Here is a 24,264-nt window from a genome sequence, read left to right as displayed (position 1 = left end):
TATATTCTGATTTTATGAGTCAAATAAAAGGTACCATTATACATTGAAATATTAAGGTGCCATTTTAAAAAAACTGACTGGATGCTATTATTTCAGTGGAGACTAGCATCTCTATACAGTGGTACCTCGGTTTTCGAATGTCTCGGAAGTCAAACGTTTTGGTTTTCAAATGCCGAAAACCTGGATGTAAATGCTTCCGTTTTCGAATGTGCCTCGGAGGTTGAATGGCTTCCACTAAGTAATTCTCAATTTTCTCAATTAAATTTGCAGACCACCCTTTGCGCTTCGGTTTTTGAACATTTCGCAAGTAGAAGGGTCTTCCAGAATGGATTATGTTCAGAAACGTACTTAATTCATTCCGGAGGTCCGTTCTTAACCTGAAACTGTTCTTAACCTGAGGTACCACTTTAGCTAATGCGGCCTCCTGCTACCACCGAGCGATTTCAGTTCTCATCCTGAAGCAAAGTTCTTAACCGGAGGTACTATTTCTGGGTTAGTGGAGTATGTTACCTGAAGCGTATGTAACCTGAAGCGTATGTAACCCGAGGTACCATTGTATTACTTTTCTAAATAGTTAGAGTGTCCCTTCCCCTTGAGATCCTGAAACAAGGTGGAGTGGTTGGTTTTTAGACTTAAAGGTTCAAAAGATCCCTTCAGACAGGAGTCAGTGCCATAATAGAGGGCTTCTTAGGCGCTGAGGCTGCCACCATTTGATTAGACCATTGTAAATGGCAGCAGCTAGGAGCAAAACCCAACATGGATTACAAGTCCCCCGTTCCTGGTCTATGCCTTTCCAACAAAGGTTGTAAAATAAGATATCTGGGCTCCTTTGCCATGCACAAGAAAAGCAAGGGTGAGTTGAATGTATTAAAATTCTCGCTATCACCTTTAGGAAAACTCTTGATTCCTTTTTTCTGCTCCTTCTTATCTGCTATGGAGCATCGTCCAAATGCTCTCATCCCCATGAGCCATGCTCACTGGGGCTGTTGGAGTCCAACAACATCTGGAGGGCCAGACTTTCCCCACTCCTGTTCTATGCTAGAAAATAATTCATTTCAAGTGGGAGCTAAGTTTGTAATAGCATCAGGAGCCGTGGGGAGCGGAAGGAGCTCCTGAATAGAGAAATTAACAGCTAGTTGGCTGGACAACATGTAACCTCACTTATTAACTGCAGACAAGTCCAGCAACTGTCACTATGGGTATAATTGGAGCCTAAAATAATGGCCACATAATAGAGGCTGATCTGTGGGAAAGTAATACAATATATGTGGGAAATTAGCAGCCAAAATGTAACAAGTGCATATTTTTGCTAGTTAGCATGAGAAGGGGCTGAGTCCACAGAGCTGTGTTGCTGATGGGCAAACACTCAGACCATAGGCAATACAATTGGTAGAGAGGGTTCTTTGTGATGTCATTTCCTCTTTTCTCTTGGAGGGGAAGGACCATACAGTACTTCCTGTTTCTCTCTCTTCCTTTGACCAGTACAGTGGTACCTCGGGTTAAGTACTTAACCGTTCTTAACCTGAAACTGTTCTTAACCTGAAGCACCACTTTAGCTAATGGGGCCTCCTGCTGGTGCCACGCCGCCGGAGCACGATTTCTGTTCTCATCCTGAAGCAAAGTTCTTAACCCAAGGTAACATTTCTGGGTTAGCGGAGTCTGTAACCTGAAGCGTATGTAACCTGAAGCGTGAGGTACTACTGTACTGGATGCAGCCATGCCTGAGCTTGCTCCAGCATTTGGCACAAGCCTGAAGCTGGTTATATTGCAATGTAAGTATTTTGCCTGCTTCATTTTTACTGCTGCCACTGCTGTGAACCAATGCAAGATTATAAGTAAGTAAATTATATTTTTAATCTTACTTTCAAAATTGTTGCCTGATTCTTTGTTAAGCGGTGTAAGAAAAGGAGGGACAGCTTACTTCATAGCTGGACTTGCTCAAAACAAGGTTTTACAGCTTAATTCCTATGTTTTTAATTTTGGTTGGGATTTTAAAACTCTGTTCAGCCACACATGTCGGTGCCAGGAAGGATAAATTGCAATTAATATATACTCTCCTACCTATTAAAACCCATTCTACAACATATACAACAAAGGAAAGACTTTGAGACATCTATAATCCAGGTCCTGTCACCCATCAGCTAAAAGGCTTGCTTGCTGCGTAGCAAAATGGGAAAGAGAAACCTCATCAGAGATCACAATTCTGTACTCAGATGCGGCTTTCCAGCTCAGGATGTTGCAGGTTCATCATGGAAGTATCATGGAAGTCACAATGAGTGAAACTCATTCACATATTCACTTAAAAAGAACCAGCCAGCTCAGACTTCGAAAGAGCAGGAACACTAGAAAAATACTGGCCAACAATAACCATGGTCTAGGTGATCTCAGGGATGTTATTGTGTATATATACATGTTCCATGCTTTCTCCCTAAATCCAGAGATTCTCTATGATTTCAAAGCCCAAACAGAAGAGCTACATCAATTGCACAGGAAATCTCCAGATTTAGGCAGGAGAAAGTGCATTTGAGCTATGCATGTCTGCCTAAACTACATGTGTCTGGACAATATCTGCTCATCCAAATGCCTATTGAAGTGCAGGACGGTTGCCCAACCAGCTCAGGCTACAAATTTGGCACAGCTGGACTCTCTCCCACTGTCGAGATATATAGGAGAGACAGTGTGGTGTAGTGGTTAGAGCATCCAACTTGTGGTCAAGAGGCCCAGCTTCAGGTCCCTACTCAGCTCAGTTGTGATCTTACACTAGTCATACTCTCTGAGTCACATTTTCAGGTTTATTGCAGGCAGATGACATTTTGGGGTCGGAAAACTATGCATTCTGCCCCAAAGTCTTTAGAGGAAGGGAAAGGAATTAATAACTCTGCTCTGTGCATGCGTTGTGGCTCCTGCTTAAGGATAACAACCCTATAGTTGGTCCCAGGGTATGGTTACATCGTGGTCCAAAGGGTCACTATACAACCACCTTGCTCAATTTAGACTGGGCTGCATCTAGTTGGTGAATATGTGGGAAATTGTCCAGGAACTTTTTAGATGCCTTCTTGAGCAACAGTGGTATAGTGGAGGGAAGACACATGGAGCCGCCCACCCCCCCGCCGCCGCCACAGCAGGAGCAGTGATATCATCTACTGGAGTGCCAGGTTAATTGATGGACCCACCTTCATCTGGCAAATTAATGAGGTGATCAGGCAGCTTCCTAGTTTTAGTACTCTTTGTAAAAATCAGGTTGACCTTCCAAAAAATTTAAAAACCGTTGCCAATGACCCATTTGCTATATCTCCATGACCCATTTATAATATTAAGCCCCTGTCTGGAAACGCCCTTGGCCATTTGTCCTTTATTGTTGTAGTAAGCTTTTTAAAAGTTTTCTAAATTTCTATTCTGTGATTGTTAGCTGATCTTAATAACTTGGGTACTGCTGCACTCTGTGTGGTGGGAGAGAGAATTGATTAGCTCGTCCACTGCAAAATTTACCCCTATAGTGTGGTGGCAACACTACTGCAGAGCAGGGCAGAAGAAAAATGAGGCATAAATGAAATTTGTGTATGTCGTCGGGGTGGGAGACATGGAAACTGGCTTTTCAGAGGATTCTCTTCTGCTTCTTCTGATCAGGAGCTACTGTGCATAATCAAGAGAAAGGGCAGCTTCTGGGAGACTTTCATTGGAGCATCGAGGCAAAGCATTTCTATGCATGTTGCCATGCCAAAGTGCGCTGGTTCCCATGCCCTTTTGAGTTCAGCTTGTTCTTGGAGGAAAACTTGGGTGCTGACAGTGCTCACTGGGGCAGAAATGGTTCGGTGCAGTCTCTCACTGGAGCTATTGAGAGTGACTGCAGATAAATGTTTGTGCCTGTCAATAAGCAGCAATTCCTAAATGTTCAATGCAAAAAGTCTCTGAGTGCCTGTAAGACAAGGTGGCAGGCAGCTCCAAGTCTAAACATTATGCTCTGATTCCTTGAGAAATATATTCTGATTGGATCTTTGATTCATCCATGTTTTCTTCAATTCATTACTACTGCTCTTACGTAACTGGGTTGCCCCCCCCACCCCCACCCCCAATGTCATCAAAGCCTCCACACAGACGAAGTGTCAAGCAAGCACCGCCATGTGCTGCATTGCAATTTTGCTGCACAGAAGGGGAGAGGCTTTGTGTAGATGTGACAGATGTAAAAGAATTCCTGAAAGCCTTAACATGTAATCTTTCTTGGGTTAGTCTGTTCATCCCACGACCCTTCTTTAAGCAGCGATCGCTGGGAAGATGTGTCTTTATGTGGATGAGTTCACAGCTTAGTTGAGTGAATGCTTTCTGTTACCACTCTTTACCTTGAAAATCTGGTAGGTATTCAGTTCCTTATACGAACAATACAACAATGCCAACTTGGTGCCTCCTCTGACTCGAGTCAGTAGGAGGCATAAATGTACTAACCAATTACAAATCCCAGCAGCTGATTCCCTGTCTGTCAACAGGCATGCTAAGCATCTGATGTAGATACCAGAATCGGGAGACTAGCCACTACAGTTGCTGTTTGGACAACTTCTGTGCAGTGCAACCTTGCTTCTGATCTGTAGGCTACAGATGTCAAAAGTTACATTCACAGTCCTGTGTGTCTTATGAGCTCAATGATCATAATAAATGATTATGAGCTCATTATCAGAAACTGATGGTCCCACTTATAGGTTGTCACCTATCCTCCCAAAAAGCTGCTTTGCTGATTAAACATTGCATGCCCAGTAGTGTTAAAACACCAACAAACAACACATCTGATCCCTAGCAAGCTGAATGTCTAGGGTAGATAAAAACAGGGCCCTCCTGATGTTGGACTTCCACTCCCATCAGCCCCAGCCAATATGGCCAATAGTCAGGGAAGATATGTGTTGTAGTCCAACAACATCTGGAGGACTCTAGGCTCCCTGTCCCTGCTGTATGTGTTGACCAAGAGTTGTATCCAATGAAATCCCATTAGCACAAGGACTTACTCCTGCGCAATGGGACTGCTTCTCTCTCCCCTATGCCCCTCAATCTGCTCCAAAGGGAACTCCCATAACAGATGAGGTGCATTGGATGTGCAGGGAGAGAGAAAGAGTAAATTCCATTGTGCAGGTGAAAGGCTTGCATTAATTGGATGATTTCATTTCAGTGTCTTAGGCAGCAATCCTAAACACACTTCCCTGAGGGAAGGTCCCATTCAACCAAGTAGGACTTCTGTCTTTGCAGACAAGCACACATAGGATTGCACTAATGCTTTTTCCAACTCTTCACAACTCAGAGCAGCTTTTGTGGGGAGGGGGAGTTTCAATGGGGAAACAGCAGAAGGGAAAGGATAAAAACTGCATCTCAGAGTGCCACAGCTCTGATGGAATTTCAGGGATGAGGGCATGGCTGCTTTCAGGTCTTCAGAAAATGTTGGGAGATCTAATTAGGGATTCCCCCACACCATCCTTAGTTTGTCCCTCAATCAGCTTGGCATATGGGTAAATGGTTGGCAAGCATTTTCCATCTTGGGTTAGAAGCTTAATAGTTCCTTTTTGGTAAATATTTGTCAAAAGTCTAAGTTCCTCTTTGGGTTAGAGTCTTGGTGTCCCTGCTTCTAAGCTAATGGGTAACAGAAACAATGAGCAGAAGAAAATAACTTCCAAATCCTATTGTGCTTAATATGGCGTATGTCTTGATTTATAACGGAGCAGAGATACGAGGTGGTCAGGAGGACACAATTTTGAGCTGCATTCTGAACAAAACTGAGTATAGAGCTCTGGGTAGTCATTTCCCGTGATGCTGCCCAAGTATGGGACTAAACCATCTGGCATTTGATGAGATTTTCAGAGTTGCTTAATATTGACCCAGCCAAAGTCAATGGGAACTGCAAATGCTGAGCAGCTCTGGCCAATAGGCGCCACATTGTTGAAAGCTTTCAAGTGCTCTTACACTGTTTTATGTTTTCCTTCCTAATGATCATATTGATAGCTGTGTTTGCCCCTCACTTTCCCTGGCCATTTTCCAAAGACCAGAGTCAGCCCCAGGACAAACCTATTAGCTTACAAACTCTGCTGTCACTTATTGGTCCCCCGTAAAGGAAGACTAGAGCTTCACTGACTTGTAAAGTAGGTCAGGACTGTCACCCCGCCCCGGTAGTCAGTGGAGTGGGTTTTCTGGAAAATGTTGGCTCTGCATTTCCCTCTTAGAAAACATCCTGAAATCCATCGGATTTAGTGTGTTTGATCTAATGCTGGTATATAGAATTGTAGAGTTGGAAGGGTCCCTGAGGATCATCTAGTCCAACCTGGGAGGTGTCCCTCTGCTCAGGTCTCCCAACAAAGCTGGTCTCCTGCAAGCCGTAGGCCTCACTCCTTTGATGTGGCACCTCCCTTCTCCCTGCCAAACATGTAGGTGACTGGGTGTGCCACTGGTGGGACGCCTTCCAGCGGCTGCCAGGAGAAGGCCCTGAATGGGACCATTCCAGAAGTGGAGAAGGGTAAGGGCTGAGCAAGCCCAGGGTCTGCTGGATCCTGAGTCGATTTGGTCCCTACTGCTGTGCTGGCTGCAGTCTGGCATGCAACCTTACTGCCCTGCCACTTTTTTGTGGGAATGTTCAGAGAGACAGGAGAAGTTATCTTGTTTATTAATATCCTTCCTAACTTGCACTAACAAATTCCTTTACTTAGCAGAGTTTCACATTCCCCTTTTTAAACGCACAGCGGATAACTGGTTGCAGGCTTGTGTATCATACAACTCAGTGTTGAATTGTATGTTCCTGGTAAGTTCCCTTATATCCCTCTTAAAAGAATAAACAGACCACAGTCTTTTGTAAAGTATATAAAATAAGTTTACTCACACATTCAGTTCACAGTTGGGCCCTTGAAGGCAGACTTAGTTACAAAGTATGTACATGTGGATTGATTCCATATGGGATAATCCCAATGTACTCTGTTGGCTAGAAGCCAACAGAGCATCTCTTGTTAAAAAGCTGCTCCAGTGATGAAGGAAGTTAGAGAGAGTGTGCAGATTGCCTTGTCCTTTTGCATTACCTGGACAGGTAAGGTCACGACCACCTCTAGTCACATGCAAAGGAATTATGTCTCAGCCAGGAGGAAACAGGAAGTTTTCGACTGGCTGGACCAAACATTCCCCTGCATGTCCACTCTAGGAAAACAAGGAATTTTGTACTTGACTGCTACTTATGTATCTCATCCCACATTTTTGCCCCAGCTGCTGGGCACAGCAGGACTGTGGATGCAGTGCTGCTCCCACCACTCCATAAAACATGGCCGGGGTGGTGGCACTGGAATGCAGATTGAATATCTCAGGTCCGTCCGTCCCCCCCAATAGCCAAGCTGAAGGGAAGTATTTGAGGAGAGAAAAGAATATACCTTTTGGTTTGAATGTTATATTACAACAAACTAAACATTTCACTTAATGTTTATCAGTATTTTAATACATGACAGCTCAAAAGTATACACTTTGTTTAAACTGTTAAGGAAAATAATGAAGGCACTGAAAACTGATAACATGGTAATTTTAGCCCACCCACGGAGGTCTGCAAGAGATCTATGAAATGCTCTTCATAGGGATATTCCTTTGAAAAACATGTATTACAACTTTGAAACTGTTCAGCCTGAATGGCAGCCTGTGTGCATCGGCAATGTTTACTTGCCAGATTAGGAGAATGGGGTGATTTGGGTGAGGTCTTCACATACTTAAATCTGATTGTACTTGAGCTTTTAAAGTTACTCATGCATATATTTTTTAAACAAACCAAAACCAATCTGATTTGGGGAATGCTCTGAACTTGAGTGGTGAGGTGGTGGAGAGCTGGTGGTCATTTGGACAAATAAGTCTAGTTTTAATCACAGTGAATTTTTCCCAGGGCACTGTAATCACAGTGATTTGTGGAAGAGATGTTGAAGTAAATATCAATACTATGATTGTTTTTCACATGGATGCAAGTGAATGGAGAGATCTTTTTGTAGAAGAGGGTGGAGCCTTGTATATCTCTGCCTACAATTTAGCAGGAGGAGGAGGCAAAGACCTGCAAATTTCATCCATTTCTGTGAAAACGAAAAACAAGTTATAGTTATTCTTATATTTCCTATTGTAGTAAATGACGGGTAAATGGAGCTTTGTTTTTAACAGAGATAATTCCATCCCAAATAACAAGTCAAGGCACAGAGAGGCTCCAAAACACCCCGGGCTGCTTCCCAGGTACAAGTTGAGTCTTATAGCCAGTGCACACCCTATTAAATGATATTGTTTGTATCCATTATGTTACTATAGCACAACATAGCATACTCTACTATATATAGTATACTATAATATAGTAATGTATGTTTTGGGCTGCAGCTACCATCATCTCTGACCACTGGCCATTCTAGCTGCAGCTGATGGTGATCCAAAATATCCGGAGAGCATCCGACTGGGGAAGGCTGATATATGCAATGTACTATATTATATAATATGGATTTAATATATGCAATAGTATATGCTATGTTATGCAGGTTTAGAAATGGAAACTTCTTCACGCACAAATATAGTACTGGAAAAGTGCTATCACTGCCCTGTTTCTTCTGCTTTTGGCAAGGAGTGGGCAGGTGGATAGCGCAAGCTTTAACTGCCAGTTCAAATCTCGACTACATTGGCAGCAAACACATCTCCAACTTTATACACAGGGCAGAGTTGCCCAGAAAACACGGGTCATTGACCTTCCATACATACATAGTACTTAACAGATAGATTTATAGATAACTGAAAAGCCAAGATAGTTTCCCATAGAGCGGCGGTTCTCAACCGGTGGGTCCCCAGATGTTGTTGGACTACAACTCCCATCATCCCTGAGCTCTCGCCTTGCTAGCTAGGGGTGATGGGAGTTGTAGTTCAACAACATCTGGGGACCCACAGGTTGAGAAAGGCTGCCATAGAGCTTTTCATGTGCTGGCCTGGGAACATTTGCCCCCGCATAAAGAAAATCGTGATCCTGCATGTACTGGCTCCACATAATTTACTTGGACACAACTAGGGAGTTGGCTTCCACAATATATTTCTCTTTTGCCTCACACACCCCAACTCTACCCGAAGCACACCCCAGGTCCTTCCATTTCCATGATTAGAAGGTTCAATAGTTCACTCCCACGTTGAGGCTGCAAAAATAACTTGCTCTGCACCATATCGCTGTTCATTTACCCTCCTGAACTCTTTCACTTGGTAGTTGGCTGCAGACAAGGCAGCCTCTGTGCTGTTTTGAGGCCTGAGTAGTGAACAATTAAAAGCCAACCATGTCAGGGATAAGCCCTGTGGCAAGCAAGGCTTTGTAGGCAGCTGCCTCCTGTTCTGCTGAGCGTAGCAGCCTCCTGACCAGTCCCAAGGCAGGCGCTTCTGGCTGACGGAGCTTTTCAATATCCCGAGAGCTAAACACATCTTGGCATTTCTGGGGCTCTCCCTGCCCTCCACGCCTGGCTTAACAGAATGGCAGAGTTGGAAGGGATCCTGAGGGTCATCTAGACCAACCCCCAGCAATGCAGGAATCTCAACGCAGAATAGCGTAGGGGGGAAATGCTACATAAATGCTGGGCAGGTAGACGCCATCAGCCAAACATGTCATAGGAAGATAATATTGCATATTTTATACCAAGGGGGAACCGCCCAAGACTGGGTGGCACCAGGAGACCCAGCCTACATTCTCCTGGAGCCTACATCTTTCTGACAACATTAGTTACCAAAATCTGTAGAATGAAATTATTGGATATGCCCCGGGCGCCACCCCCAGCATCATCCCAGTTCTTGTACATGCTCACCCTGGCCTTCATATAACCTGGTTGCTGCAGACAACTTTCTTGGGGAGCAGAGCTTTTGAAATCTCCTGGCAAAATGACTGGCAAATGCCAGCCAGTGCCAGCTGTAATGATTAACAAGATTTAGCTCTCTTCTGGCACCAGACCTACATCCACAAACCCTCCGGCCACTCTCACTATCATGAGAGATGGATAACAGTCAGCATTAATCTTCTTTTTGTGTGATGTGAACGGAACGGGGGGGGGGTGCTTTTACTTGTGTTTCCTGGTAAAGCACGGGATCAATAAGAACTGTCAAGGAAGGAGCAACCAAATAAAGAGCGCAATACAACTCCGGTCCAAGAAAAATGTTCAAGATGTAAATGTAACAAAGTGACTTCTTATGTAAACTATGTAACCAGTTTTGTGTTCCTGTGAAACTTCACTTTGGTGTGTGTCTGCCATTTCCTTCTAGCACTGTTGCAACATTCCCATTTGGTAATCTTACACAGAGAAATCACACAAGCAGATAAGGAAACATGACTTTAATCAGCAAACACAAGGTCTCATATAATAAAGGCATATGCCCGAGGTGACAGTATGCAAATATGCAGGGGGGTGGCAAACAGGAATACTCCCAGACATGTCATGAAATCCTGAACCGGCAGCGCCACCGGCAATTCCACTCCTGTCAAAAGGCAAACAGAAAAACACAGCCATCAACTCTCCAAAGTCCCACCTAAAAGCATAAGCATAATTTCACAACAATTTGCACACTTGATTAACAAAGCACAGTCTTCCTGCCAGATACTTACCAAAGCTTAGCACCTAAACTTACCTGTTATAGCACCCGATAAGACATCTCACAGTGAATTACGGGAGGGGAATTACTGAGATGAACCTATTGTTTTAATGGTATAAAAGTATGAATTCTCTTTTGTTTGGGGTCTTGCCTGCCTGACTGTTGGACTGGGTATAGCAGATTTTCTTAATAAAGATCAGGCGTCTCTGCCTCTTTGCTTCAGTGTTACTTTGGTTGTCATCCGTTTCTTCCTCTCTGACCGTAGGAACTACCCAGTGACCTAGGGGGTTCTTTGTGTCCCCTAAGGACCAAGGGCATTAAGAGTTTGTCTTTTTCACGTGGAAGGAAATGCAGGGCAGGAAAACACCCATGCCAGAGGACCAACTGGGATTCAAACGTTGCTGGGTCCAACAGCTATTTTGAAAGCAGGTGCCTTGCAGGAAAAAGTTTCCCTTCTGACTGTGCATTACTTTGAGCTTCAAAATCGCCTTTTGTTTGTTTGTTTGCTTGCTTGCTTGCTTGCTTCTGGTATTTATATCCCACTTTTTTCTCCAAGGAGCTCAAGGTGGTTCTTCCCATCCTGATTTAATCCGCACAAGAACCCTGTGAGGTAGTGGACAGTCCAAAGTTACCCAAATGAGCTTCCTCACAGAGCAGGGATTTGAACCCTGGTCTCCCAGGTCCTAGTGTGGCACCCTAACCACTACACCGCACTGTCTCTCTTTCACATTGCAGTTGGCAAGGACTGGATTTGAACAATCAGTGCCTTTTGCACCATCTAGTTGCCCTCAGCAAGCTGGCAAACTCAACACCCTGAGTTCCCCAGCCTTCATATTTTCTTTCCCAGGAAGATATCTCAATGAACAAGCCTAGCAGGCAAACCTTCCTCACTTTGCTTTCCTGTTACTATGGATAACTGCGGTGAGTAAACCCAGTCCTCGTGTTCTCGCCTTCTTCGTGCTAAAGTTGCAGCAGCTCGGGGTGAGGCTTCCGTTTTGTCATCATGGATAATGGAAAATGGTAAATCTCCTGCCGCCGCTCTGTCACTCAACACTCGCTCCTTACAGACTGTGCTTCTCCAGGATCTGTCAGGGAGAGGGCAGCTTTGTCTGTGTTATCCAACTCTGAACAGGAATCGATTGGGAGCAGGCAGGGCCCCACAGCTGAAGACATAGCTGTCAACTTACAGATTTGAAAATAAGGGATCAGCAGCCTTGAAAATAAGGGACCAGCAGCCAAAATAAGGGACCTGCAGCCTCACCTGTTCCAGGCACTCCGGTCTTCCTGTCCTCCTGCAGTCTGGTCAAACTCATGCTAGTAGCTTCGAGAACACTGTCCAACCAACTTTGTAACCAGAGGTTCAACTGAATAGAATCTGAATCACATGGGCTTCCGGGGTGGCGCCATCGGTAATGGCGGACTCCCTCTGATCTGGAGGGACTGGCTCCACGGAAAATGGGTCTGTTCCGCTACGGCGAAGCAGGGACCCTTCAAAAAATCACAGGCGGAGGAAGCCTGTGACCATGGGACTCGGCGGGCACCTTTTGTGCCCCCCCAATCCGTAAAGGAACCCAACTACGGGCTCCGGAGCGAAGAAGGGTTAGTGGCGCGGTGCTGAGAGTCAACTGCTTCTTCCGTGGAGCGAAGCCGCACAGCCGTTGCCGGAGAGCGCTACCTTTTTCCTGGGACAATTTGGTTACAAAAACAACTACCCGTGAGCAGATCAAATTTGGACAATTGGACTTTAAACAACGATCTGTGAGTAGAAGGGAAAATTGGATTAGAAATTCTTCTTAATCTGGCACTGAAGCGGGAAGGTCTACACAGGAAGTCAGCCTTCCATTTCTTGTAGATAGATTAAAGCAAAGACATGGCAAACTGGAGTCCAGAAAATCGTTTGTAAAGGATCAACCTTCATCATCTAAAACTACTGAACCCCCTTCGGAAGCAGGAGAAGAGGGGGGATTTTTTCCGGATGGTTTAAACTTGCAGGAGAGAGTGTAAAGAAAAGTAATTTTCCACCGTCTTGAACCTGGGAGCGGGATGTCAGGACAGACTTTTTAGGAAGTTCATTGACTATAGACAAATGTTTTTGACAGATAGTTAAAAGAAGAGAAACATAGTGATTCCATTGTTCTCTTTCGCATTTTAAAGGAACAAATACTGACAAAATATCTGAAAAAGGAAACTTTGTTGTTAGATCTGCTGTTAAAAAAAGAAAGAAAGAAAGAAAAGAGATTGATACAAATAGAAGTTCTTCCCCTAGAGGGAGCTTGTGAAACTGTTATTAAACTTGAACTGGGGAGCTTCGCAGCTGCAAACAGATTAAGATCGTGGGAACAGACTTCTGACCTTGCATAACAATGTATTCAGAGGCTCTGGTGCGTGCTTTCTGTAAGACAAGTGCTTTATTGGAACAGTTACATGAGAAGACGGATTTGATGACTGTTGCGATTAGAAATTTTGGACAGGTAGTGGGTATCTATATAGAACCCACCCAGGAATCAACTCAGGAGTGTGCTCTGACAGATCAGATGAGGGAGGAGATCGTTGTTGGACCTCGGGTGGCAGAGATGGAGGGAGCTGTGGCCCAGCAGGAACATGAGTTGTTGGATTTGACAAATGAACTTGGAAAAAGCCAGATTTGGAGAGATAGAGTTTTGTTGGGTTTGGAGATGGGGGGCTGGATAGACCCCCCTATGCAGGGATGTCTTGACTTTCCAAGTCTGGCAATGGGCCGTGAGGAGTTTGGGGTTGTGAAGGTCCTCAACTTTGGAGGGACTTTGAAACATGCTTTTAAATACCACATGGAGTTCAGTGTGGATTATGGAAAAGGGGCTGATCTGTCGAGAAGGGACAAAAATACTGTCAAGTTGGAGTTACCACGAGTGAAAGGACCAGGAGACAAAGTAAAGTACAGGTATAAATATGAAGAAGATCTGCGGAAGGGACATGGAAGAGACTTAAGGGCCTCGGACATAAGATTACCAGGTTAATGAACTAAATGGATGAGACAGAAAGGACTGACAAAACCCGGGACCAGGAGGAAGAGACGTTGGAGGAAGATTGGAAGAAAGTTTTTAAAAAATCTTCTATTTAGGATTGTTTTGTAAAATTAATGAGTATTAGAAAAATGTTGGAACGAGACTATTTGGCTTTAGCAGAAATGCTAAAAAGAACTATGCAAGAATATGTTATGGTTATGAGAAATTGGTATAAATAAGATTTAAGTTTTAAGTTTTAGGGTCTTTTATAGTAAGATAAGGTTAAAATAGATTAAGGTAATTTAATGACAGAATATTATGAAAAATGGGAAGGATTTGCTGTTATAATTAATAACTGGAATACAAAAAAGGGAGGTTTGAGGAAGTCGATGAAATAAGGCAATGACAGTTAAGGATTTGGGAATATTGGATCTGTTTTTAATTGTTTGTGGTTTACTTTTGTTTTTTGGATTTTGATGTGTTTTGTCTTTTTTTATTATTATTATTGATTGGTATGGTTTGACTGCTGTTTGCTTTTCCCTTGTTTTTTCTTCTTCTTTGTTTCTTTGGTTTTTTTTGTAACTCTAAAATGCTTAATAAACATCATTAAAAAAAAAAAAGAATCTGAATCACATGCACCACAAGGCCTATGCAGCCTCAACTTAAGATGGCTCCCCGGCCTGGCTTTGCACTACAAAGTTTGCAGCAGCACATGCAACAAAATGGCGTCCAGCATTCAAAAAAACCCTCAGCTTGCATTAACTAGCCACACACAAGGCATGCAAGCTCCACCCCCCAGTCGTTCTTAGACTTCTTATTGGGTGAGCAACACAGCCAAGCAGGGAGGGAGGGAGAGAAGCTGCTTCCTTTGAAATTTAAGGGACATTTAAGGGACATCCATCAATAAGGGACACCAGCGGGACATGGCGCTGGAATAAGGGACTGTCCCTTCAAATAAGGGACACTTGACAGCTATGCTGAAGAGGGCACTGTATGTGGGCAGTGGCACTGACCCCAACCGGCACATGTGCTCGGGGGGGGGTGTTTCTCCCCCTCCCTGCCCCCATATCTTTATTTTCCTCTTCTCCTCTAAATTGACTTTCAGTTAGATGAAGCTGAAGCAACCCTAGGAAAGGCCAGGTCATTGATTGAAAGGAAAAGCCTTGACAGATGGCGGAGAGATTGCCACAGCAGTGGCAGCAGCAGCCAGCTCAGGGGAATCGAATTTGCTTCCTGGGCCGGCTGCGTGTCTGCGTCTCTCCGATTATTTTGTGTGGTTTTTAATCTCTGCTGTCTGTATCTCTTTCTCAATCTGGGCTCCTCCATGCCACCAAAATGCTTAGCTCACTCCATTGTCTGAGAGACTAATTTGCACTGTAAATCCGATGCTTATCTTACATGACAGCTTACTATGGGGGTTTATTGCAGTTCTTGGAGACCAGCTGAGCAGAGACAGTGAGGGAGTGTTTGCTGCAGTGAAGGAAGCACTCCTAGCCTAACACACTTTCTAGCCAATCGGAGAACGGTGCTTCTTCCCCCTTTCTGCTTTCTTTCTGGAGTAGCCATGGCTCTTTCCTCTGAAAATTCTCGTGCCATTAAAAAACAACAACTATTAAATTACTTCTATGCTTTGTGAACAAAGCAGAGGACGGTGGCCATGTCAGAAACAGATAATTTCCTCTTTCTCTGTATGCCCTTACAAGAGGATGGGGAACCTGTGGCTCTCCAGCTGTTGCTGAACTACAACTCCCGTCAACCCTGGACACTGACCATGCAAGCTGAGGCTGATGGGAGCTGGAATCCAGCAACATCTAGAAGGCCCCTGCCATACAGAAAACCAGTGCTATTGCCTCTGTGTGAATGTTTTTAAATTTTGTTTTCCAATCCAAAATCCATTGGATGTAGATATGAGCCAACCCTGCCCACCCATGAGGCAAGGTGAGGCAACCGCCTTGGATGGCAGGATCCACAGGGGCAGTAGATCTCTGTGTAGAGCCTTATCCCCTCCCCAGCCTCGTTGCTCCTTCTCTCCTGGTGGGAAGGGAGGCGCCATTTTATGGTCTGCCTCAGGTGCTAAAATGTCTTGGACAGGCACTTAAGCCGTTAAGAACAATAATGACTGCCATTGTTTACTGCTTTTGAGCAGAGCCAGGCTAACTACAAAGCATTATGAAGCTTGGTTTGGGCACGACAATTTTGGAGGTGGTGCCATTTTTCCTGTTTCCAACCCCCAGCTCGGTTGCAGGCCTGATCCTCCCTGAAGCGATAAAGGCTGCCACTGGGGGGACTCACATGACTGAATGCTCCTTTGAAGGAAAAAAAAAACTCCTTTGTAGAAAAAATATATAACTAAATATCAGGGAGAAGGGTTTGTCCACTTTTCACTAACTACCAGAGATGGTAGTGTTCATCTGTGGTAGTAAAAATAACCACAAGTCTTATAGCGCATCAAAGACTAATCAACTTCATTGTGGCATAAGCCTTCACGAACTGGAGTTTGATGAAGTGGACTTTAGTCCATGAAAGCTTAAGCCATAATAAATAGGTTGGCCCTTAAGGTGTGATAAGTTTCTTTGTTGAGTTTTTAAACAATAATACTTGCCCACCATTGTGTGAGGCCCCCACATCTGCATTCTGAAGTGATGCAGTCCAGGAAACAGATTTTCCCATAGTGACAACTAAGCTGTACACACATTAGTGCATGTTGACTTTCCACATCAGTGCAGGTGCAAAAATAACTTGGGCCTGCAACTGTGGGAAGTTAGGCACTAGTACCAACCTCTCCCTATAAAATGGCAATGTAGATGGCCTGAAGTGATTGGTGAAATAGGCTGACCGATTGTGTGGAACATTTCAGGACTGCAGTAGCTATAACTAACAGCCAGCTACTGCCAAGTCCAAGGGCTAATTTGTGTTGACTGAGCAGGAAATGCTATATTAGTATATTGCTCAAGCCTTGGAACTTGGAGGCTGCCTACAGCTGCCAGACTAGGGCAGCAGGAAGAGACATCAATAACCCAGGCAGTTTTAAATCCAAAAGACAAGACTGAGGCTAGATTCACACAACCATTTCCCACTCAATCATTCAATGGTGAGACATGCATTGACCTGAATCCTAGAAAGCACTTTGCATGTATTCAACCTGCGGACCGCTTTGTATTTGGAAAACTAAACTCTCAAAAAGGTGCTTAGATGTCTTGATGTAGAGATGAAGCTCATTTTATGTTGGACGAAACTTGAGCCTTGTGACTTCACCTTGCTCCATGTTCTTCTAGTAGCTGTGGGTGCCAGTCTGCTATAGGGGTATATATGGATGGCTTGAGAACCACTACACCTCCCAGCCACCTTCACAAGGCCATGGCTTCAAGAGTCCTGTTTTTAATGTACAATACTGTACAATCTACCACAAAGTTCCCTGCAAGTAACAAAGTGGTGGTCTCTTCCCAAAGGCTCACATCCTGGGTGCCTGCTATGACAACCAAATTTTGTTTACCTATTTATTTATAAATAAGGTGGCATGCATGCTTTCCCCCCCTCCCCATTTTATCCTCACAACAATCCTTGGAGGTAGACCAGGCTGTGAGATGACCCAAAGTCACCTGGTGAGCTTAATGGCTGGGTGGGGATTTGAGCCTAAGTCCTAGCCTTACACTCTAACCACTGCACCACACTTGCAGATGCAAGTAAGGATGAGAGTGTGAGGTGGGCAGGTTTTGCCCAGACATCTCCAGGCACCCTGTGAAGCATCCCAAGATCCTGCGATTCCATTATCTATTCAGTGCCTGCTTTTTGGTGTTTTGCAAGCCCTTTGCTCACGAGCTGAGGAAATCCACTGCCAGAATCAATATTAAATTCAATCACTGCTGAAAATAAAAAAGGGGGTGGAGAGACGTCAAAAGGTGGTGTGTTGTTGGTTTTTTGTTTTTTGTTGTTGTTTTTTTGAGCTGAACTGTCAGTTTTTCCTGGCATATTAATTATGTTCGGAAGAACAAACATCCTGGATTCCTTTCAGCTAAGCCAGCAACTTGTTGAGAGAGAAGATTCCTCTTAAAGGAATGGTGACTAACCAGCACATTGCAGCAGCAGGCTTCCTCCACAAGCACAGCCTGGAGCTTGTTGACGTCTGGAGTTCAGAGAGAAGGAAGAGTAGCCAAGCAAGCGCCAACCACATACAGGGAGTTGTTCTCTGCAGACACTCCTGGCCAGGGTCAGTGTGGTGGGTGAGATGCTGACAGCATCTGATTGGACACCCATGGCCTATTCATATCCCCCCCACCTCCCTGGATATGGCTGGGAACAGGATGCTTTCCACTGAGCTGTTTTTCTCAGACTCTGCTTTTGTCTGTGACAGGGAATTCCGGCCGTGTGTGATCTGTGGACTGTAAAAGGTGCTTAAGGATGTCTCTGTTCAGCTCCCGAGAGGCTCGCTCTTCAGGACTCTAACAGGGCAACTGTGGTTCTCCTTGCCAAGGAGCTGACTAGTTCTGACAGGGCCTCTGGCCTGGGCTGTGTGGAAAGGCACCATTATGTCACATCACTATGCAGGCTTTCAGCAGGGCACCATTCATCACTGTGGCTTCCTCAGTGCCCAGGACACAGGAAGCACGTCCCACTAGAAGCCCCACATAAACACATACACACACGGCTGAATTTAAACCGGGCAGTGGTGATCAGCATTCTCCACAGAGTGGGCGTGAGGGCGAAAAACCTCTGTAATTCTCCAGAGGAGAGCAGTGCATGATTATCTCTTTGAGGAGAAAAAGGTCCCAATCTGTATGGAAGCTGCAGCACCTCATCCCAGATCACTGTGGTTATTCAGCAGAGAGTGTGCAAAAGCCTGCTCAAGTGCTCATATTCATATTGGTTTGTTGTTGTTCTTTTTACTATGTGTTTTGTGGTTTTTACATTGTAATTTTATGTTGTGCACTGCCCTGAGATCTGCGGATAAAGGGTGGTGTACAAATTTTAATAATAATAATATCCTTCCAATGTACCAGAGTAATGCCTGGTACTAAAATTGGTTGCCAGATTAATGCAGGGATGGAAAACTGGCTATCCTCCAGGTGCTATTGGACTCCAGCTCCCATCAGCCCCAGCCAATGCAGGCAGAGGTTGGGAAATATGGGAGCCGTAGTCCAGCAAGATCTGAAGAATCACAGGTTCCCCACTTCTCATGTGTCCTCCTGACTCAAGAGAAGCCCCCCGCCCCCCAAATGCACCCGAGCACACTGGGGATTTATTGGAATGGCTTATTCCCCATCCTTAAGAGTGTGTAATCTTACAAAAATGGTGACACCCAGGATGCAGCTTTTGTACTGCGACCTCAGATCCATGACTGGCCATTTTAAAACAGAGAGAATGCATAGAAGAAGGCATTCAAGCTGAAGGGGAAGAATCTCCTAGGGACACCTGGTGAGAGCATGTCACCTTTCCAAGTAGGAGGTCCTGCTGCAGAGATGGCACCTGTCCTTCTGCATCATTTACCCCACATGCTGTTCACCTGGCTTCCTCTTCTGCCTGCAAAACTGAAATGCTGCTCTCAATAGCAGGTGGGAGAGGAGGGCAAGTGAAGCAACCAGGAACACAGAGGGGTATTTAAGGCAGCAGCTGCATATCCAATACTGCACAGCTTTGAGATAAATGGCCACAATCTCTGCTTTAAAACCAGGCAGCCCTCCCTTCTACTATGGGGTGAGGAACTTCTATATAGCTGTTGGAACTCTCTCCTCAGACCACACACCCTCTTTCCTTGGGCTACTTCCCCTCACCAGCCTTGCTTCACATTGAGTGTTTTTGTCTTTCTGGAATGTGTCACTGAACTTTGATGGTGACTCTTGCTCAACGGGTTGGAGAAGTATGTGAATGTGCTAGAAACGTATCTACTGTACCAAGGCAAAAATTACATTCATTCCTCTGCCCACTTTTGTTTCTGGTGCTTCACAGCCCTGGTTTGTGACCCCCCCCCCCGAAGGTTGACCTTGGGCTGAAAAAAATGTCCCCACTTCTGTTCCTCTCAGAAAGATTTGAGTGCTGACATGCCTCATGCAAAGTGGTTGGGCCATTCCATCCTTTTGAGTGCTTCCATACAGTATATTTTTTCTCAGGTAGCTCTTTATCAACTTTGGGTTGACGTTTTGGTATTTTTAGGATAACCTGCAGTTATCCAGAGTTACTGCCACCTAGGTAGATAGATGCAAGCTTCTTCAACACACATGAAAATGGAATACCTGAGGCTGACGTGGAAGTCTATGCACATTTTTCATTTAAAACAGGGAGACATCCCTATCTTGCTATTGCATAATCTTGGCTAATGTATCCAAAAAGCATCGTGCCAAGCAGATATGTATATTAGCAGGTAAGGTCTTTTAAATAACTCGAGGCGAAAGAAAGAAAGAGAGAGAGAGAGAGAGAGAGAGAGAGAGAGAGAGAGAAGGGTTTACTCAGAGAAGGCAGAATAGAATATGAAATCAGACATTTAAGAAAATAAAAAAGACCACAAAAGCAGTCAAAATACTGATTTATCTAGAGTTGGAAAGGGCTTTGTCAGCGGAAGGTATTTAGCATTACAATAGTTCCCCAAAAAAGAGTGTTACTGGTATATTTCAGGTAAGCATAATTACATACTCAGGGAGCAAAACAAACCTCTTTCACACAATATCTGGCAAGCTAGATTCCATGCAGGTAGTTCCCAAACCAAGCCACTGTTTACAAGTTAAAATTACATCCTTTCTTATGGGAGAAAAACTGCTTGTTTCTGTATTGACCTCATGAGTTGTCTAATTTTAAACTAGGCGAAAGAATTTCCATTTCCATTTATCCAGAACTGGGTTTGTCTGGGTTAGACAAACCCTGAACCCAGGTTTAGACATCATACTAGGACAAGCCAGAGCTTAGCTCACGGCAGCATGGAAGCTGGAGACCTGGAGTGGTAGAAAAGAGGCCATGTTCTCTTTGGGAACCAACACATTTCCTCATTGGTGCTAAGCCATGGCTTCCCTTAGTGTTGTGTCTGACCTGGGCCACTGTAAGCAGGCTGTGGTCAAGGAATGTCACACCCAATCTACAGCACAGTGGATATCATGTATGCACTGCAAATTACCAAATCACATAGCAGTGTAATCCACACAGTAGGCAGTGCCAAGGGCTGGATTCAGCTCAGTAGGTATGCTAGCAGCAGCCAGTGTAATGAGTCCTAGTAGCACAGTGGGACTTTCCCCAGCCCCAGATGGAACCCTGTGGAGGCCCCATGGCAGTCAAAAGCTCGGGTGGGGGAGCGTGCAAATTATCTCCTAATACTTTTTTTATTATTTTACCAACCAACAATTTTAATAAACCAATTTCAAGATCAAATCAATATTATTTTGATCCATTGTTGTGGGGCCCCTAAAAGAGCCCATAGGCCCATGGATACTCTGCCTATTTGGTAATCTGGCATTGACTCCCCCCCTTCTCCTCCTACACTCCCCCATGTGAACAGGGTCTTCTCAGCAGTGGCTCTACAGCTATGGAATGTGATTCCATATGAAGTCAGGCAGGCTCCTTTTCTTGATAGTTCCATACATGCTTTTAAGACTCACATTTTTACGGTGACTTAATGTTAGACTGCTCTGGGTTTAGTATGACTATGCTATGTTAGGCATTTTGTTTGTTTTGTGCTGGTTTGGGTAATACGATATATGTTTAGATTGGCATTATATGGCTTTATTGTTATTTTCAGTTCAATGTGATTTACTCAGCATAATAAATTGTGACAAAGCAGCATCTAGAAACCTTTCAAGTACATTAATTAAAATCCTTTCAAGCAAGGTTTGAAAGTACCTCACGGTTCTTCCTCCCAATATCTGTCACGATGAAGGGAGCTCTTTTTAGTACAGGGATTGGACAAGCTCCCCATTTAGTTTTAGTGTGTCCCATCATGAATTTCTCTTGGCTGGTCAGAACATCATCAGAGTATGCTACTGATGTATGCTGAAGGAGTGAGGCCAAGTACTGAGACACGTTGACCTTTTCACCGTCTGGCAGTGAAACATCCTACGATGCTGAAATCGCTCAGAGCGACCAGGAGAGAAGCATCTAACCCATTTCTCTTTTTCTTTTGTCTCTGTATCTTTCAGACCTTAGGAAAGACTGCCCACAGCCACAGTCTGGCATGATCTGGAGAGTGACAGGAGGCCTGTACAGCATCACCCGAGGAGCCGTGGGGGCAACGCTGGGGGGAGTGGCTTGGGTTGGCAGCAAAGGCTTTGAACTCACCAAAACAGCAGTGGCCAGCGTCCCTACAGCCAGCGTTGGACTAGTCAAGGGCAGTGTCTCAGCAATGACCAGTGGCGTGGGAGCTGTTGGCAGTGCAGTGGCCAGCAAAGTCCCTTTCACCACAAAGAAGAAGGACAAGGCCGACTAGACCCTTCCTTTTGACAGATCACTTAGTCCCTGACCTTCCTCACTGCAATACCACTTTGTTTTGGATCACCAACACATACAAGGGAGAACAGACCTCCTAGCCATGGCTGAGGTTAAATTTTGTAGCTTGGAACCCACAGTCACAACTAACCACACTCACGCACCATCCCACATAGGATAAGGTTACCAGATTTTTTTCAATGAATCCGGGGACACTTTTCAACTTCAATGGATTTTTTATGGGGACTGATTTGTAAATCCAGGGACTGTCCCCGGAAAACAGGGATGTCTGGTAACCTTAACGTAGGAGAATTTCATTTACCCCATGAGAGGCTATGTAGGAGCTTCAGTTGTGAGCATTGTGCTCCATCTGTTTGGACACACCAGACAGAAAACTCAAGCATAGAGCTGTTTCCCAGTAGGAGACACAGGTATGATCCTGGTAGGGTTGACCGATGGTCACCTGGAGTTTCTTTTTTCCTTAAAGCCATCAGTGAGATGTGGGGTTGGGGAAGTACTGATGGGCAGAGGGGTCCATATCCTTGCCTGAGAGAGACATGAGGCAGCAAGAAAGGGGGTGACTATCAGTGTAGTACAGTGCATGACTGCAAACTGGCCATGTGGCTCACTGAAGACAGCATCCCCATGCCCAGGCATCTGGACAGTCAGCAGGTGTCTGAACCTGTGCAGGATTGACAGAGCCAGCTCTTGCTACCTCCTTGCAACTCCCTCAGCAGCCACTAGTGGGAATCTCCTGCCACAATCCTTACTAGACACATCAACAACTTTCAGTGGTAAAATAATTTCCAGGTTGCCAATCTGGTCACCCTAGTCCTATTTTTTGTAGTTAATGGTTTGTAGTTCACTAGAGGTCTTTAAAAAAAACCCAAAATAAATGGGGAAGGGCTGTATGGGACCTGTCCACGCAAATGTAACCTGTATGAAGCAGAGATGCTGTGAATAAGGGCATCCAACCATTCCACAGGTGCAATAGAGGAAAGAATATATATGTTTATGAGGCACCAAGGCAACCAAGTTATTGAGTGGCCTTGAATAAATATAAATCGTACTGCTGATGATGGTGATAACATCAATTTTCTCCTCATCTCTCTCACACAAGCCCACTTGTATCCACAGGTACACCTAGTTAGAATGAAAAAGGTTCCTTGTTTTAGAATTACTTCTGCCTTTCCTGGCATTGTAGGATTTTAACTATGTGCAATAGAGAGAAAGAATGTTTATAGTGTATTTTATGATCATCTATAGTAAGCATTGGATCAGTTTTCTAATAATTACCGGTAAAGCCATGAAAACTGAGGTGTGACCCTGCCCATAAATAATCTGCACATTATTCCTGACAAATTCAGCAATTTGTAATTGAGGTTGTTCAAATTTTGTTTTGGTTCATTGACCAGGCAGGGATACCATCAACATGAAATGTTTTAGGCAATGCTCGCTTATACCCTTAGAAAGTGTAAACCATGCTCATGTTTTAAACCCATTCTTTCCCCCACTTCTACTTTGCCAGTTTGGCCAGTGACCAAACTTTGCTCCTGCAATCCTTAAGCTGTTTGTGCAGAATTAAATCCATGTGACTTCAATGGGACTTACCTCAAGTTATGTGTCCTTGAGACTGGTGCCCGAGAAGCTCTGTCTCCTTTCTGTCCTTTTCTGTTTATGGTTCTTTCATGAAAGGGATGTTGATCTTTGGATACTTAAAATGGAGCAGACTTAAGTAGATTCAGAAGACATATTTTATTCATATCCTGGATGCTGGAATCATTCTGGTTTCCACCTCTTGAAGGTTCTTTGCAGCTTTGCTTGACTACGATATCTTCACAGGCACCATTAGTGTGACCAGTATCTAAAGCTTGCTTTATTCCGCATCATGGCAGCATGTAGTTCCCCTTGGAGGAAATTTCTTCTCTCTTTCAACCTTTCTGTTTTATTTTGTTATACCTGCCATTTTTGGTTGCATTATCGCAATACCATCTGACACCAGAATGCCTACCTGTGTTTAACTAAGTAGTCTTCTGCAATTTGCAGAGCCCAAGATGGCTGGTATCTGTTCATTGTTCTCCCTTGAAAACAGCCTGTGATGCTATAAGCCAGGGGTCTGCAACCTTTAAGACAAAAGGAGCCACTTGGACCCGTTTCCGAAGAAAAAAAAACCTGGGAGCCGCAAAACCATTGCGACATTTAAAGCATGCGCGCCGCTGCCCTCCGATCTGACAGCGGGCGGGAAGGTGACGTTGGGACGGTGCGTGACTAACGCACGCACTGCCCCCATGCGACGTCACAGCCA

At 44.6% G+C, this 24,264-nt stretch overlaps 1 protein-coding gene across 4 annotated transcripts in view; it reads left to right on the top strand.

Annotated features, from left to right (window-relative positions):
- The window catches only part of LOC308475294 (transmembrane protein 263-like), a 331,410-nt gene that overhangs the window by 307,044 nt on the left and 102 nt on the right, over nt 1-24,264 (top strand). For all 4 annotated transcript variants that reach the window (XM_081002360.1, XM_081002359.1, XM_081002362.1 and 1 more), the window contains exon 3: nt 21,674-24,264. This exon is cut by the window's right edge and continues 102 nt beyond it. In XM_081002360.1, coding sequence (XP_080858486.1) covers nt 21,674-21,960 — 287 coding nt within the window. In that variant the 3' untranslated portion in view covers nt 21,961-24,264. The remainder of the gene's footprint in view (nt 1-21,673) is intronic.

The sequence above is a fragment of the Podarcis pityusensis genome (assembly GCF_964106645.2).
Source record: "Podarcis pityusensis genome assembly, chromosome: 1".
NCBI classification, from domain to species: Eukaryota; Metazoa; Chordata; class Lepidosauria; order Squamata; family Lacertidae; genus Podarcis; species Podarcis pityusensis.
Note: the sequence above shows the minus strand (reverse complement) of the source record. Positions and strands in the feature narration are given on the sequence as shown.